The sequence below is a fragment of the Cheilinus undulatus genome, linkage group 15, assembly GCF_018320785.1.
Source record: "Cheilinus undulatus linkage group 15, ASM1832078v1, whole genome shotgun sequence".
Classification (NCBI taxonomy): Eukaryota; Metazoa; Chordata; class Actinopteri; order Labriformes; family Labridae; genus Cheilinus; species Cheilinus undulatus.
The window spans coordinates 45,207,687-45,221,923 of record NC_054879.1 but is presented as its reverse complement, the minus strand read 5'-3'; the positions used below and the strand labels follow the sequence as shown (position 1 = coordinate 45,221,923).

General features: G+C 41.9%; 1 protein-coding gene across 5 annotated transcripts in view; it reads left to right on the top strand.

The window, feature by feature from the left end:
- Positions 1-13,403, top strand: part of pkp4 (plakophilin 4) — a 142,602-nt gene extending 129,199 nt beyond the window's left edge. For all 5 annotated transcript variants that reach the window (XM_041807007.1, XM_041807004.1, XM_041807008.1 and 2 more), the window contains 9 exons: positions 598-789; positions 1,238-1,411; positions 1,705-1,855; positions 4,353-4,545; positions 4,925-5,009; positions 7,208-7,325; positions 7,420-7,560; positions 8,320-8,384; positions 12,329-13,403. In XM_041807007.1, coding sequence (XP_041662941.1) covers positions 598-789; positions 1,238-1,411; positions 1,705-1,855; positions 4,353-4,545; positions 4,925-5,009; positions 7,208-7,325; positions 7,420-7,560; positions 8,320-8,384; positions 12,329-12,574 — 1,365 coding nt within the window. In that variant the 3' untranslated portion in view covers positions 12,575-13,403. The remainder of the gene's footprint in view (positions 1-597; positions 790-1,237; positions 1,412-1,704; positions 1,856-4,352; positions 4,546-4,924; positions 5,010-7,207; positions 7,326-7,419; positions 7,561-8,319; positions 8,385-12,328) is intronic.
- The last annotated feature ends 834 nt before the right edge of the window (positions 13,404-14,237 follow it).

The following is a 14,237-nucleotide window of genomic DNA, read 5'->3' as shown; positions in this document are numbered from 1 at the left end:
AATGTAATGTGTTGCCAGACTTCACTCCGGAATGTTCTCTCCTAGACCCGCCCTTGTTTGCTGCCTACTGTGAGGGACAAGTGTGATCAAACAAGCCCAACATTTTTCTGGGTTGTTTTTGAAAAGTTCAGGGTTCCATGTGTAAAAAGGGCTCTAGTTTTCATTGTTACAAGATAATATTACATACATTAACAAGTTTTGTGGTTATGGTCTCTCACATGCATCTTTGCAGTGTAAAATGCAGAAATCTGTAATGTGGATATGTCATCCCCTGGGAAACGGGCCTCATAAATTTGTGAAACCTCTCTGCTCATTGACATTCTGTGAGGTAAAGCCTGTAGAGGACTCAAACAGCGTTAAATTTAATCCATTTTCTCTGGTGCTGATATTCTTTCAAAATAGAGACCCATGGGTTCCATAACTAATTGATTTGTGGTGCAGCAAATAGCGGGCCTGTGCACCACACACCGGCTGTAGATACTGTAGCGTGCTGCACTCCTCAGTTTATTGTGTTGTAGCTTTTGTCATGGTGATTTACAAAGCCGACGCTATAACTGCCCACCCAAACCTCCCTGCCTCCTTCTCTCCTGGCACCAGGTTGTGGAGAACTGTATTTGCACTCTGAGAAACCTGTCATATCGTCTGGAGCTGGAGATACCGCCGTCCAGGCTGACTGGGGGGCAGGAGCTGGATGGCCTACTGGGCAATGAATCACCCAGTAAAGAGGTGGACTCCAGTTGCTGGGGCAGGAAGAAGAAGAAGAAAAAAAAGAGCCTGACAGAGGACACTGTGAGTGTGGCGCCTTTTAAAAAACAGTCACAAATTGGTTCTGTCATTTATTTAGCATGGCTTTTGACGCTTATTGAACTACCATCCTAACAGAGTAAAGGCCACACACAACAAACCACTTTAGTGCAATCACATCTTCATGAAAGGCAAAATATTTACAGTTAATTTTGTGTGATTATGTTTTGTCATGCCATAATGAGTCCTGTTACCACCTTGTGTCCTCTGCAGCAGTGGTTTCAGGCATTGATGATAACAATATAGAAATAATCAACCTCTCTGGTGTTCTGTTTTGCTTTTTTAGGTCATAAGCAGACATCAGTGTTAATTTTAGCCTGTTTCATAAGCAGCTCAAAATCCTCACAGGAGCATTAGATAATAAGAATTAAAATATTGAGGAGAAAAAAGAAAAAAGAACCCTCTGAATACTAATCACTGTTGTTTTCTTAAGTGGGATGGAGTTGGACCCATCCCTGGCTTCTCCAAGTCTCCAAAAGGGGCAGAGATGCTATGGCACCCTGCAGTAGTGAAGCCTTACTTGACACTTTTGGCTGAGAGCTCAAATCCCGCCACCCTGGAGGGCGCCGCCGGGTCCCTTCAGAACCTGTCAGCCGGCAACTGGAAGGTACGGTCTCACTGATTGTGTATCTCTGCACACATAAACATTTACGCACTTTGTTTTTATATGCACTGTTAAATGTGATATCCTGGGAGACAAAGCATCTATTCAAGTGGTTAAAAAGCATTTAACGGCTCACCTCCTCTGCTTCAGACTGAGCTCATGTCAGTTTTACACTTGGAATCACAAATGCAGCCATACACACCTCAGAAGAGCCATCTTTTTCCCCCCATGTGTGTACCTGACCTTTAAAAGGTTTAATGCCTCAGCCATGTGTCTGTGTGTATTTGTGTGTGCAGTTTGCAGCGTACATTCGTGCAGCAGTGCGTAAGGAGAAAGGGCTGCCCATACTGGTGGAGCTGCTGCGGATGGATAACGACCGGGTGGTGTGTTCAGTGGCCACTGCACTGAGAAACATGGCACTGGATGTGAGGAATAAGGAGCTCATAGGTGAGGAGTCACGCTGTCGCGGTTCAGATGGGCTAAAATCAAATGAAACATGAATAAAACAGTTCTTCCTATTTCTATTTGCACAAATACACCAAGAGTATGGTTATAACATGAATCCCAACCCAAGTTCCTACCCTTTTTCCTTGGAGCCCCCCTAGCAGTGGCCAAGAAAAGCCGATTTTCCCCAAGACCCATGCACAAAAGATGATACATTTCTGTCAAAATCAACATCAATTGTAATTGTTTCGTTTATAAAACACCAAGAAAAAAGGTCTACAACAAAAAAAACCTATGTATTAAATGTATTTAAGGCATCTTTTACCATGGTTCATTTGTTCATATGTGCAAATCTCAACCCCTGAGATCTTTTTTCAGTCAACTGTTAGTGATGTTATTTGAAAGTGTAAGTGTTTAGGAACAACAGCAACTCAGCCACAAGGCAGAACATTGTAAAATCACAGATCAGAGCCAACGACTGCCAAGGTGCATGGTGGGTTAAAGTCACCATTGCTCAACTGATTCCATAGCTAAAGAGTTTCAAACTTCCCCTGGCATTAGTGTAAACACAAAAACTGCAGTGACAGCCTCATTGGATGAGTTTCCATGGCCGAGCAGCTGCATGCAAGCCTCACATCACTAAATCCAATGCAAAGCATTGGACGGAGGGTTGTAAAGCACTGGACTGTGGAGCAGTGGAAACGGGTTCTGTGGAGTAAAGAATAATGCTCCTCTGTTTGGCAGTCTGATGGGCGTGTCTGGATTTTTGCAAATGCTGGGAGAACGTTACCTGTCTGACTGCACTGTGCTAACTGTAAAGTTTGGTGGAGGAGGGTTAATGGTATGGGGCTGTTTTTCAGGGTTTGGGCTTGGCCCCTTATCTCCAGTAAAGGCCAGTCTTAATGCTTCAGCATACCAAGACATTCTGGACAATGCTATGCTTCCAACTTTGTGGCAATAGTTTGGAGAAGGCTCTTTTGTATTCCAACATGACTGAGCCCCAGAGCACAAAGCCTGGACTATAAAGACATGGTTTGATGAATTTGGTGTGGAAGAAATTATCTGGCCTGTGCAGAGCCCCATCGAGCACCTTTGGGATGAAATGGAATGGAGATCACAAGCAAATTTGTAGATCAGAACACTGCAAAACTGCTCCGGTACTGAGATAGTAAAAGCACTCTACATGCTTTCTTGAACTAAACTAACTGGCTAGAAATCAACAATGTCGATGACCACTAGCAAAGATGACCAGGATTAATTATGTCGATGGCTAGTTGGGCGTAGTTTATACTTCTAAATCAAATCTAGAGGCCAGCGCCACTGTGAGCACTGCATATGTGTGGTTTGATTTTATCCCAGTTCCCTGAATTAAGCCAAGGGGATGCTGGAGTTGAAGGTGATAATACAGAGCAGCTGCTGATTATTCTGCAAAGAAGAAAAGGGGGAAACATTGCAGGAGATGGAAAGCTGCTGACAACGAGAGCAAGGGGATTTATGAGACATGGAACTGCACATCTGATATTTTCAAATGCTTACAAGTGGATTTGACTAGTTGCATTGCTGTCTGCAGCCTTTTATCTCACCCTAGTGTGCATGGTATAACTGTAGACATTCAGTCAGACTGGCAGTCGCCCAGTGCTAACCAGCTGACCTATCACAGGGTTTATAGTTTGCAGCGTCTCAACTCATGGTTAAATTTTCAAGTACATGCACATTGCCTACAAGCACAGCCCTGTGTGAGCCAAACAGAAAACAGAAGCCAAATCTAATCAAGCTTCTGCAAAAGCCTAGCTGACTTCTCAGAAAACTGGAACTAAAGTATTCTTACATTCAGTAGACGTAGCGAGCTGTGCACGTTCCTTAATTTTTAGTCATCACTATGTGATATTTAAAAAATCTAACCTTTGACAGCATAAGTGTGTCCAACATTGTGTTTAAAATGTGTCATTCAAGTGTCAATGCTGCAACAGAACCTGGGTATTTTGTAAACATTTTAACAACCAGTCATTATCTTTCATTTCAGCTCATTTTGTTCCCCGAAACAGCTTTTTTAATGAAAAACATGTTTTTTATGGGTTTCTAGTGTTCTAGTGCCAGCAATGCAGGGGTGACGCCTGTAAGGGGAGGGGAGGAGTTGCAGTGGTGCTATTGGTATGTGTGTGACAGCGAGAGAGGAAGGGAGAGTTTGTGCAGCGTGTATTCAGGTCCTTCAGCTTTGTGGTAGGAGAGATAGTGGAACAATCCCTTTTTTTTGAACATGCACACGCCAACGTCCTTGCCATGATAACGCAATGTCATTTAGGAAAACTGCCCAATTCACTGCAGTCTCTGGCAAAATAATGTGTCATTTATGATATCAGAAGAGCAAAATATAAACTCTTACAATGTGGTGCATGTAAAATAGATGTTTTTATTCGTAGGTTCATAAGCTTCAGCTCAATAACCTGTTGTACAGTATGTAATATTGTGTTTGTTTTATGTGTCACCTCCTCCCTCTTAGGAAAGTATGCAATGAGGGACCTGGTCAACCGTCTCCCCGGGGGCAACACCACCCTGCTGTCAGATGAGACCGTGGCTGCCATCTGTTGCACCCTGCATGAGGTCACCAGCAAGAACATGGAGAACGCCAAGGCCCTGGCCGACACGGGCGGCATCGAGAAGCTGGTCAACATCACCAAGGGCAGAGGAGACAGGTGTGTTACAGCAGCGCTGATTTGTCCCTGTGCTCTTACACAAGCCTGACTCGCTAACATGCTCACGTGCAAACAGACATCTTCTGTATGTAGACACTGGCGGTGCAGGCTGTCCTTGATACTTGACAGCACACCACACAAGCACAAATATTTAAATACTTGCAGAAGGGAAAGCCATCGCCACAGGGAAGGTGGTTTGTGTGCATTGAGGTTTTACGTCCCTGTGGAATGATGGAGCAGCAGCTATTTCCAGCCTGCTATATATTCAGTAATGTTCCAGGTTAAAACTCACTGAGGACACACTTTCTCTTCAATCACACTGTCCTGCAGTATTAACTTTGCTGTAAAAAACGAGGTTCTGTTTGTGTCTGCCTTACAGGTATTCTATGAAGGTGGTTAAAGCAGCTGCTCAGGTGTTGAACACCTTGTGGCAGTATCGGGATCTGCGGACCATCTACAAGAAAGTAAGATAAACAGGAAACATTACAACATAGCTTTATGGTTATTACTGGAATACCATTCTAACTCCTCTCTTTAGAAATTACTGTTGATTTTGTTGAAAAGTCCAGCTGTTTACTGTGAGAAAAAAACAAAATGTATTGAGTTTGCTTGAATTAAGAGAAGCTGCTGAGAATAGAGATAGAGGAAAATGCAGGAAAATGTCTTCCCCACACAGAGGCCTTCCAACAGAGACAAAAAACAACAGCACATTTTTTTATTTTTTATTCTTAGGGTGTTTTCATTCCATTATTTAGAGATAGTGGATAGAGTTGGAAACAGGGATGAGAGAATGGGGGAGAGACATGCAGAAAAGGAGCTGAACCCGGGCCGCCTGCACACATGGGGCACAACCCAACCACCAGGCCATCTGCACCTACATCTGGGCCTCACATTATTAAGAATATTCTGGGAGCCAGTTTAGCTTAGCTGGTATAGCAGATGCCCACATACAGAGGCTATAGCCTTCGTGCACAGGTAACAGGATCAATTCTCTCTGTGCTATTTGGTGCATACCTTTTAGCACTCTCTCTCTCTGTGTTTCCTGTCTCTCCTCAGCTATCCTATGTAAAAATAAAGCCAAAAGAAAAAATCTTTAACTTATTTTATTTTACCTATTTTATGGCATGTACCAGTCATGCTAACTGTTTTTGTCTTTTGTGGTAGCAGCACCCAAAACCTAAGTTTACTCTTGTAACATTACAAAACTTGTCCCTCAGGACTCCCACTTCTCTCAGCAGTGGCCATTAGTATGGAATTAAAATCCTATCTTTATTTGGAAAAAAAAAAAAAAAGACAAAGTTTTGCTCTCAAAACATGTAAAAATGCTCTCAAAACAAAAAGGCTTTGCTCTCAAAACTTAAAACTTTGCTCTCAAACATTAGAGCATGCTCTCAAATAAAGATAGGATTTTAATTCCATACATTAGTTCTGTTTTAAATTTCTGTTTGTTTTATATCACATTACATTCAAGGAAATCGACAAAAAACACAAAAAAATGTAAAAGAATCATGTCTTGGCATAAGCAGCAGCTCTAGACATGATATTATAATAATAATTAGACGAGACATATTATTTTCTCCAGTTTTTATTTCCATCAGGAACACTCTCATCATACATTTAACCATTTTTACGGTTTTACTTGAAGGCTCTGCTCAAAAGATGCTCCCTGGGTTGGCCAGGCAGCACGCTGTGACTTTCCTAGGGACACATTGCTTGAAACCCCCCATTTAGACTGATACTTTTATGACAATGCATGTCAAGTACAATGAAACTAAGCTTAGCAGCAATCTACTTTGTAGAAGCATGAAAGTAAATATGGGGGTGCAATGAGGATAGAAAGGAGGGCGCTGGGGTGGAGGAGGCGAAGCTATGCCAGCAGCAGTTTGGTGTGATTTGCATTCACATTTAAATGGACCACTTTGTTGTCTGCTATGCCTCATTTCTGTGACAGAATTATGTGATTAAGCACAGTCCTTGTAATGCTTTCTTAGCCCTGCAATTTCAACTATTTTGTCTTTTCTTCCTACTTTGTGTATATTCAAAAATGAAGGACAGAAGGTGCACTTTTCCTTAAACTGCTTATAGTTGGGAATACTTCACAAAAGGGGAAAAATATATAAGACCAAAAATATTGGCATGAATGATCCTGGTCTGAGCATTCAAGATGGTTTGTAAAATATAGAACGTCTTTAATTTATAGGGCTAGATGCATTGAAAATAAGCTGGCGTGGCCTTTCTTCAGGGTGTAGTGACACATGAGACAAGGCAAGTAATTATTGCTGCTGAAAGCACCACTGAAAAGCTGGCCTCTAGGGGCATAACATAATAAACACAACAAAGTAAGAAAATAGGAAGTGGCAATCCTTACTAGGAAGACAACTTCAAAATACTGCATTCAAGTGACTTGATTTAACCTAGCTATATTTATCTATACATGTGTAGTGAAAGCTGACTGATGAATAAGTCAAGGAAAGAAAATCTTCAGTCCAAACTGCCCTTGTGCTCACTTTCCCTTTAATATAGATCACACAGCAAAGGATTTGTTTTACCACGAGGAATTTTTCATATTTTCCCTGTGTGACCAGAGAATATACCACATGAGTTGTACAGCATCCAGCTTTTCTCCTGTTACTGTAAGCACCATTTTTCTCTATCCTCGCAGGATGGATGGAACCAAAACCACTTCCTCACTCCTGTGTCAACACTTGAACGAGATCGTTTCAAGTCCCAGCCCACCCTCCCCACCAGCACCATTCAGATGTCCCCCGTCAACCACCCTGGTAGGCTGCTAGATGAAAATAGACACCTATTCTGAAACAGGAAAACCTCTGGAATCTCATGTTAAACTGTTTTCTCTGTCTCTGTTCTGCACAGCTGCCAGTGCCACGTCGTCTCCTGCCATGCTGGGCATCAAAGAGCATAGAGACACCATCAGAGATTATCAGAGAGCACAGTCAACTATGCAATTTTATAATTACCAAGGGGACAACACCTTACATAAAAACCAGTACACAGGTATGCAAACATCTTAAGTGTGGAGAATAAAAGTGCCCCAGCTGTAGTTTTTCCACTCTTCTTGAAACAGTTTCTAGTATTCTGTCTCAGACTGTAATCACAGGCTTCCCTCAGGTCCCCTCTGTGCCGGGACTTATCTTTTTCATCCCTCATAACGCTGCGAGCTGATTCCACGGTTTGTCTTGTGTCCCTGCCAGAAACTGTCCCCTCTTATCATCTCTACCAAAGCCTGCCAGCTCTCAGACAGTCGTAGCTTAATTCAGAGAACTTCAGAGCTCTTTGTGTGACAGACGATGTCTAGACCGGCCAGTGTTTGGTGTGGCTGCTCTACAATGCTGCCATTGTTGGCCTGCCCGAGTCACAGCATGTAGACCGGAGAGGCAGCTAGAGGGCACCCAGACATACTACAGCCAGAGGAGAGCTGCTGCCAGGCTGTTTGTTGGTGGGGGGGGGCAGAGTAAACAATATTAGCTGCAGCCTCAAACATCCATATATTACACAGACAGCTGGAAATTGAGTTCTTGGATAAAACACCAACAAAAAAACAAGTCCCATGGGTAAAGTAAACAACAGAGCAGTGGAGTTGCCAACTCTATTATTTGGTGTTTTTTCTCCCTCCTTCACATCGCAGCACTTCTTGATCCTGCTCGTCTAAATACAGACATCTACCCTACGGGGATGTGCAGACTTTCTCGCTGATATGAAATGAAGTGTATTTTGCCTCCAGTCTTACTCTTTTATCTAAACTTTATTTCCCAGGGTCTGGAAAGCCTTCTTCATATTACTACTCATCCCCGACAAGAGAGGAGCCCAGAAGAACACAGGTGAATATAAACTTTCTGCATAAATATCTATCTCTGCTTCACAGACCCTGAAAATGCTAGTGGGGGTTTAAATGAGTATTAAGGGGACTGTTCTGTTAGAGCAGGAGTGTCTCCACTGGCCTTTTAGTCATTTTAGTTTCCTAATAGTTTAAAAACAGTGGGAGATTAAGGTCATAAGGTCAACATAATGCAGACTTTCACACCTGTGGGATTTGTGAATTACTCCTTGGCGTACTTGCCTCATTTTGGAAGTGATGATGCCTTTTTGTATACAACCAGTGTTTCCATTAGACAATACCTGTGCCCAGATATACCTGGGTTAAACAAGGCCAGAGCTAAGTAGTGTGTTCCATAAATTTCAGATATCTTTTTTAAATTTAAAGTTAGACTTAACTTAAAGTCAAGTACACATGTGTTATCACAACAAAATACACTATATTGCCAAAAGTATTCACTTACTCATCCAAATAATTTAAATCAGGTGTTCCAATCACTTCCATGGCCGTAGGTATATAAAATCGAGCACCTAGGCATGCAGACTGTTTCTACAAACATTTGTGAAAGAATGGCTCGCTCTAGGGAGCTCAGTGAATTCCAGCGTGGTACTGTGATAGGATGCCACCTATCAAGTGCAACAAGTCCAGTGGGGAAATTTCCTCGCTTCTAAATATTCCACAGTCAACTGTCAGTGGTATTATAACAAAGTAGAAGCGATTGGGAACGACAGCAACTCAGCCACCAAGTGGAAGGCCACGTAAAATGATGGAGCGGAGTCAGCGGATGCTGAGGATGCATATTGCGCAGAGGTCGCCAACTTTCTGCAGAGTCAATGGCTACAGACCTCCAACCTTCATATGACCTGAGATTAGCTCAAGAACAATGTGTAGAGAGCTTCATGGAATGGGTTTCCATGGCCGAGCAGCGGCATCCAAGCCATACATCACCAAGTGCAATGGAAAGCGTTGGACGCAGTGGTGTAAAGCACACTGCCACTTGACTCTGTGACGAATCACAGGTTTCCATCTGGCAATCTGATGGACGAGTCTGGGTTTGGCAGTTGCCAGGAGAACGGTACTCGTCTGACTGCATTGTGCCAAATGTAAAGTTTGGTGGAGGGGGGGATTATGTTATGGGCTTGTTTTTCAGGAGCTGGGCTTGGCCCCTTAGTTCCAGTGAAAGGAACTCTGAATGCTTAAGCGACACACGTGTTGTTTAACTATAAGAAGTGTGGACCAACAGTTGTGAGCAAACAGTGAAATGTAATGGAGGATTGAAGCAATACAGATAGCCTCTACATGTCATAGCTTTTGTTTACAGTGTCCAAAGCATCCTCCTTTTTAAAAATAGAATAAAACAATGCAGAAAAAGCTACACAGATCATCAAAAACAACCCAATATACCAAGACGGAGATTTAGACTGGATTACTATTATCAGATCAGCTCTGAAATTAGGTCGGTGATGTACCCGGGTGTTTTAACTCCACAAATAAGACATGATGATACTCGTGGGATTAAAACACAGACATCCTCCACATAAGATCTGACCAATCAGATTAGACTATGTGAGGTAAAGTCGAGGTTACCCCTTATGAAATCAGTGAAATATCAGGAAACGGCTCAGCGTGGCCTTATATGGACTTAAACACTCCAAACGTCATTGAAGTTCAGTTTGTAAAACTGGAACTTGTATTTTGGAATACACTGAAAAAAAATCAAATATAAGCACATTAAATTGTTCCGGTCAAATATTCTAACTGCACTTAGTTTAAGTGCAAACAGATAAACATTATTTTTTAAGATACAAAGCACAAAAATAAGTCCTGAATTCCTTGTAAGTAGTAGGATTAAGACTGCTGTGTTAGCCAGAACTGCCCAGTGAAATATTTTTCCACATCTCTGTTAAATAAACGTTTGAAACATTATGATGATTATTTTGTATTGATTTGGCGCCCCCTTCTGGGACAAAGTTACTGCTTTCCTCTCTGCTAGTTTTTGTCCTTAGTGCATGTACATGTCATTACATAATCTACCCTTGAAAAACCAGGATTCTTTTTGAGAATTTTTTACAGTATTATTAAAAGTTCAAGTTTGAAATCCCTCTTCTGGGCTGTATAAACCTGGCAGGGACGACCAGCTCTTCCAACCCACTTGTCTAACACAAAGAGACTGACACGTATTCCACCGTGCATACATGGCGATGCTGGGAATGACCCAGCACATCAACTATTGTCTGAGGCAGAGTGGATGTGACTGCTGGGATTGGGATGGTCCGGGCGCGTCTCAGGAAACTGTCACAGCGGGACACGTCCATGTGTGCCCATTCAGATAATGGGCACAGTGAGACGGAGACAGCAGGGAGCAGACAGAAAGAGACTCCTCCTGTGTCCTTCATAAAATCACTTTTAGACTAGATAATGTGTGAGGATAGACATTAAACTGTCTCTATTTTATTCAGAGAAAAAAATCAGGTCCTGGAACTAAAGGAATATTGCTCCTTTTTGAAAATATAGTTACCTTTTAAGCATAAAGTCAGATAAGGGAAACCGCCTGAGACTCCACAGCATTGTATTTAATAAATAATAGCAGAGCTTGGGCTTAAGTCAGTACAAAAGGTGTAACAAAATAATGAAACAGGACAAAACGTGCATGTTTTATAGCGTCTCATGGACTATTTGGCGCATTTTTTTCCCAGGCACACTGCCACAACCAACTGAAAAGGGCTTTGCGACCCATTTTTGGGTCCTGACCCACCAGATGAGAACCACTGCTCTAAATTGTCTAGTTTGACACCTACCTCCTGGCAACAGGCATTAAAAAAATAAGATACAGACACATTGAATCTTTTTGCTGATGTTCTTGTTTACTTTTGTAGGTCATAAAGAGCAGTGGTTTTCAACCTTGGGGTCAGGACCCCCTTGAGGGTCACAAGACACTGAGAGGGGGTCGCCAGAAGCCTTTCAAAAAAAGTAGAATATTCTGAAATATTTTCAAATGTGTATATTTTACCCATTTTTATAAAGATATACACATAAAATCAGTTAAATGTAGAGCTGAACGATTGGCAAAAATAATCTAATTGTGATATTTTTTCCCAGTATTGCGAATTAATATGTGATTCTTATTAGGTTCCTTAACTTATGCATTTTTAAACAAAAGCAATAAAACATTCTATATCATAACCTACAGTCAGTCAGGAACACTCATCATATATTTCATCATTTTATTGTAAAATGGATGTACATTTTAACTTGGTGGAGAAGGCTTTGCTGGGTTAGTGAGCAGCTGCTTTGACTTTTCAGGGAATGCATGGCTAGAAACCCCCATATGGATAGATACATTAATGACAATGTGCACTGAAAACAAATAAATTATTTTTGAGCAATTAATCCACAGTAGCATGAATCTGAATATGAGGGTGCAACAAGCTTTAAGCTATAAAGGAGGCAGCTGGGGTGGAGGAGGTGCAGCTGGCTAGAAGCTCACAGCAGCTGGGAGTATGAACTAATGCTAGGCTTTATCAGTATAAGATAGAATTAACTAATTATTTCTGTGGATAATGCAAATTTGATACCCATTGCTTAATTGAAAGGGATTGTCTTTTTTTTTTGTCACTCATTTTGGGTCCAGGTAATGTTGAAATTACCCTTTAAATGCAAGTCTATTCTTTAACGTGCACAGCTGTGTTCAACTATGCTTCAGCCACCTTAAAATACAGTGGGGGCCTCTGGCACCTTTATTTTATAAAGAGGAACTGGTTTTAAACCAGTCTGATTCATTCATGGAGTTTTACATGTGCAGCTGGTTTTCTGCAGACTTTTAAAATCTCCTGGATTGACACTTGTTTCTTCAATCACTGTTCCTCTACTGAAAGCATGAGATCAGATTTCTTTTCATTCAAGTCTACCTAAACGTATTTGACCATATTCTATTTGTCTTCCCTCCAGCCAATGTATTACACAGAGGACCCGAGCAGGAGGAACTACGACACGTACAGGATGTACCTGCAGCACCCCCACGGCTTTGACGACCCGTACTTGGATGAGGTCATCACCTACCCGCCCACCGTGGACTACAGCTCCACTCCTCACGGACTCAAATCCACCACCAATTATGTGGACTTCTACGCTAGCACACGGAGGCCTTCCTACAGGGCAGAGCAATACCCCGGCTCACCCGACTCCTGGGTATAGGTGTCAAGGTGCTAGTGTGTCATTAAAGAAAAAAAAAAAAATCACCCCTCCTCATCTCAGTGCAGCGAGGAGGGGGCTTCTTCACCCCACAGCAGAGGTGAGAAGGATCCGGGGAGCACACGAACAAACTGGCGAACTTTTCATGAACTTGGCTTTATAAGTGTGTTTGTTTTCAAGTGAATGTGCAAGGATGGATAGAGTTCAGCAGAGTGATAACAGATGGGAAGAAGGAATGTGTGCCAAAGAAGGAAACAAAGGAATGTTTTTTAAATTATTTTTTAAATTAGTAAAAGAAGATGGAATCATGCTTTGTGAGGGGAGGGGGGGGGTCTGGACACTACCGTGACAAGACGTGCGTCCTGATCTGTGTAGATGTTAGTTTTTCTTTCTTTATGAAATCGTAGCTGTGATAGCATGGTGAAAGGTGTGAGTCATGTGCGCGAGGGTCAGCCGGAAGAGTCAAGATGGGGAATGTGTATGTGCCGAAGCCAAAATGGATCATGAACTCATAACTGTAAAAAAAAACAAGAAAAAAAGAAGTAATAATAGTAAACACATGATGTTAGATTGTACAGAGGGATCCAAATGTATCTGTACTTAATGTCAAAGCTGTGTAATGCCATGGAGTCTTGTACATTTCTTTCATTTTATTGTAAATACAGAAAAAAGACAACATGTTACCTGGTTTACACTCATCAGCACTGGTTAAAAAACAAACTCGTGCCATGTGAAACCTCTATAGATATATAAATAAAAGAAATAAGTGGACAAAGATGGCAACATAACACAACCATGCTAAAATAATAAAAGGTCAGTTTTGTTTTTTAAACTCGGCGTGTCTTGCATCTTTAAGATCAAACGTCTAACATTTATTTTCTGTCATTCAACGCTCACATAGAGGATAAAGACGCCCCGCTCTCACATGACTCTTTTTCTTAGTAGTTCCTCTTCTGCAGGAAAAATATTTCAAACAATGGTTTACAGAAGATGAGGAAAGGGAGTCCAGCTTTGAACCAGCTAAGCTGTTTCATAAAAACTGAGACGCCCTGAAGCACAGCTCTGAACCCCTGCCAACAGTGATCAGTACCTGACCCCGTAGTCAGAGCTGCCATCGTAAAACAAGTGTTTTTGTTTGGAATCAAAGAGAACAAGTTTACAAATGCTGAGAAAGAGAGTGCAAATGTGTGAGCACAAAAGGATCAGAGGTTAGCGGTGTAAAATCAAATAATTGGTGTTTTAAAGATCACATATTTTACCGTTTTAAGAAAAGTTTATATTGGTCAAAGAGGTCTCCAAAACATGCCTGTGATTTGTTGCTGAAAAAACATTCCAGTATTGTTTTTCTTTTTTGCATGTCTAAAAACCCCTCACTTTGTGTCTGTGGCTTTAAATATTAACAAGCTCCGCCCCTCTCAGGGAATGGATGTCACTTAATGGATGTGGCTTTCCTGATCCTGACAGGAGAATCAGGGGAGAAGGGCAGAACTTTCTTCCAAGTGGGGAGGGCCAACCGAACCTGGGGGCGGGGCTTACTCCCCACATGGCATCATGAGGGGGAAATCTGAGAACGGCTTGTTTCAGCACACATTTTCTGAAAAGTGGAGAAAGAGAGGGGGGAGGGAATGGATTTTTCTGATTTTTGGGGAGGGATTGTGGACCGGTC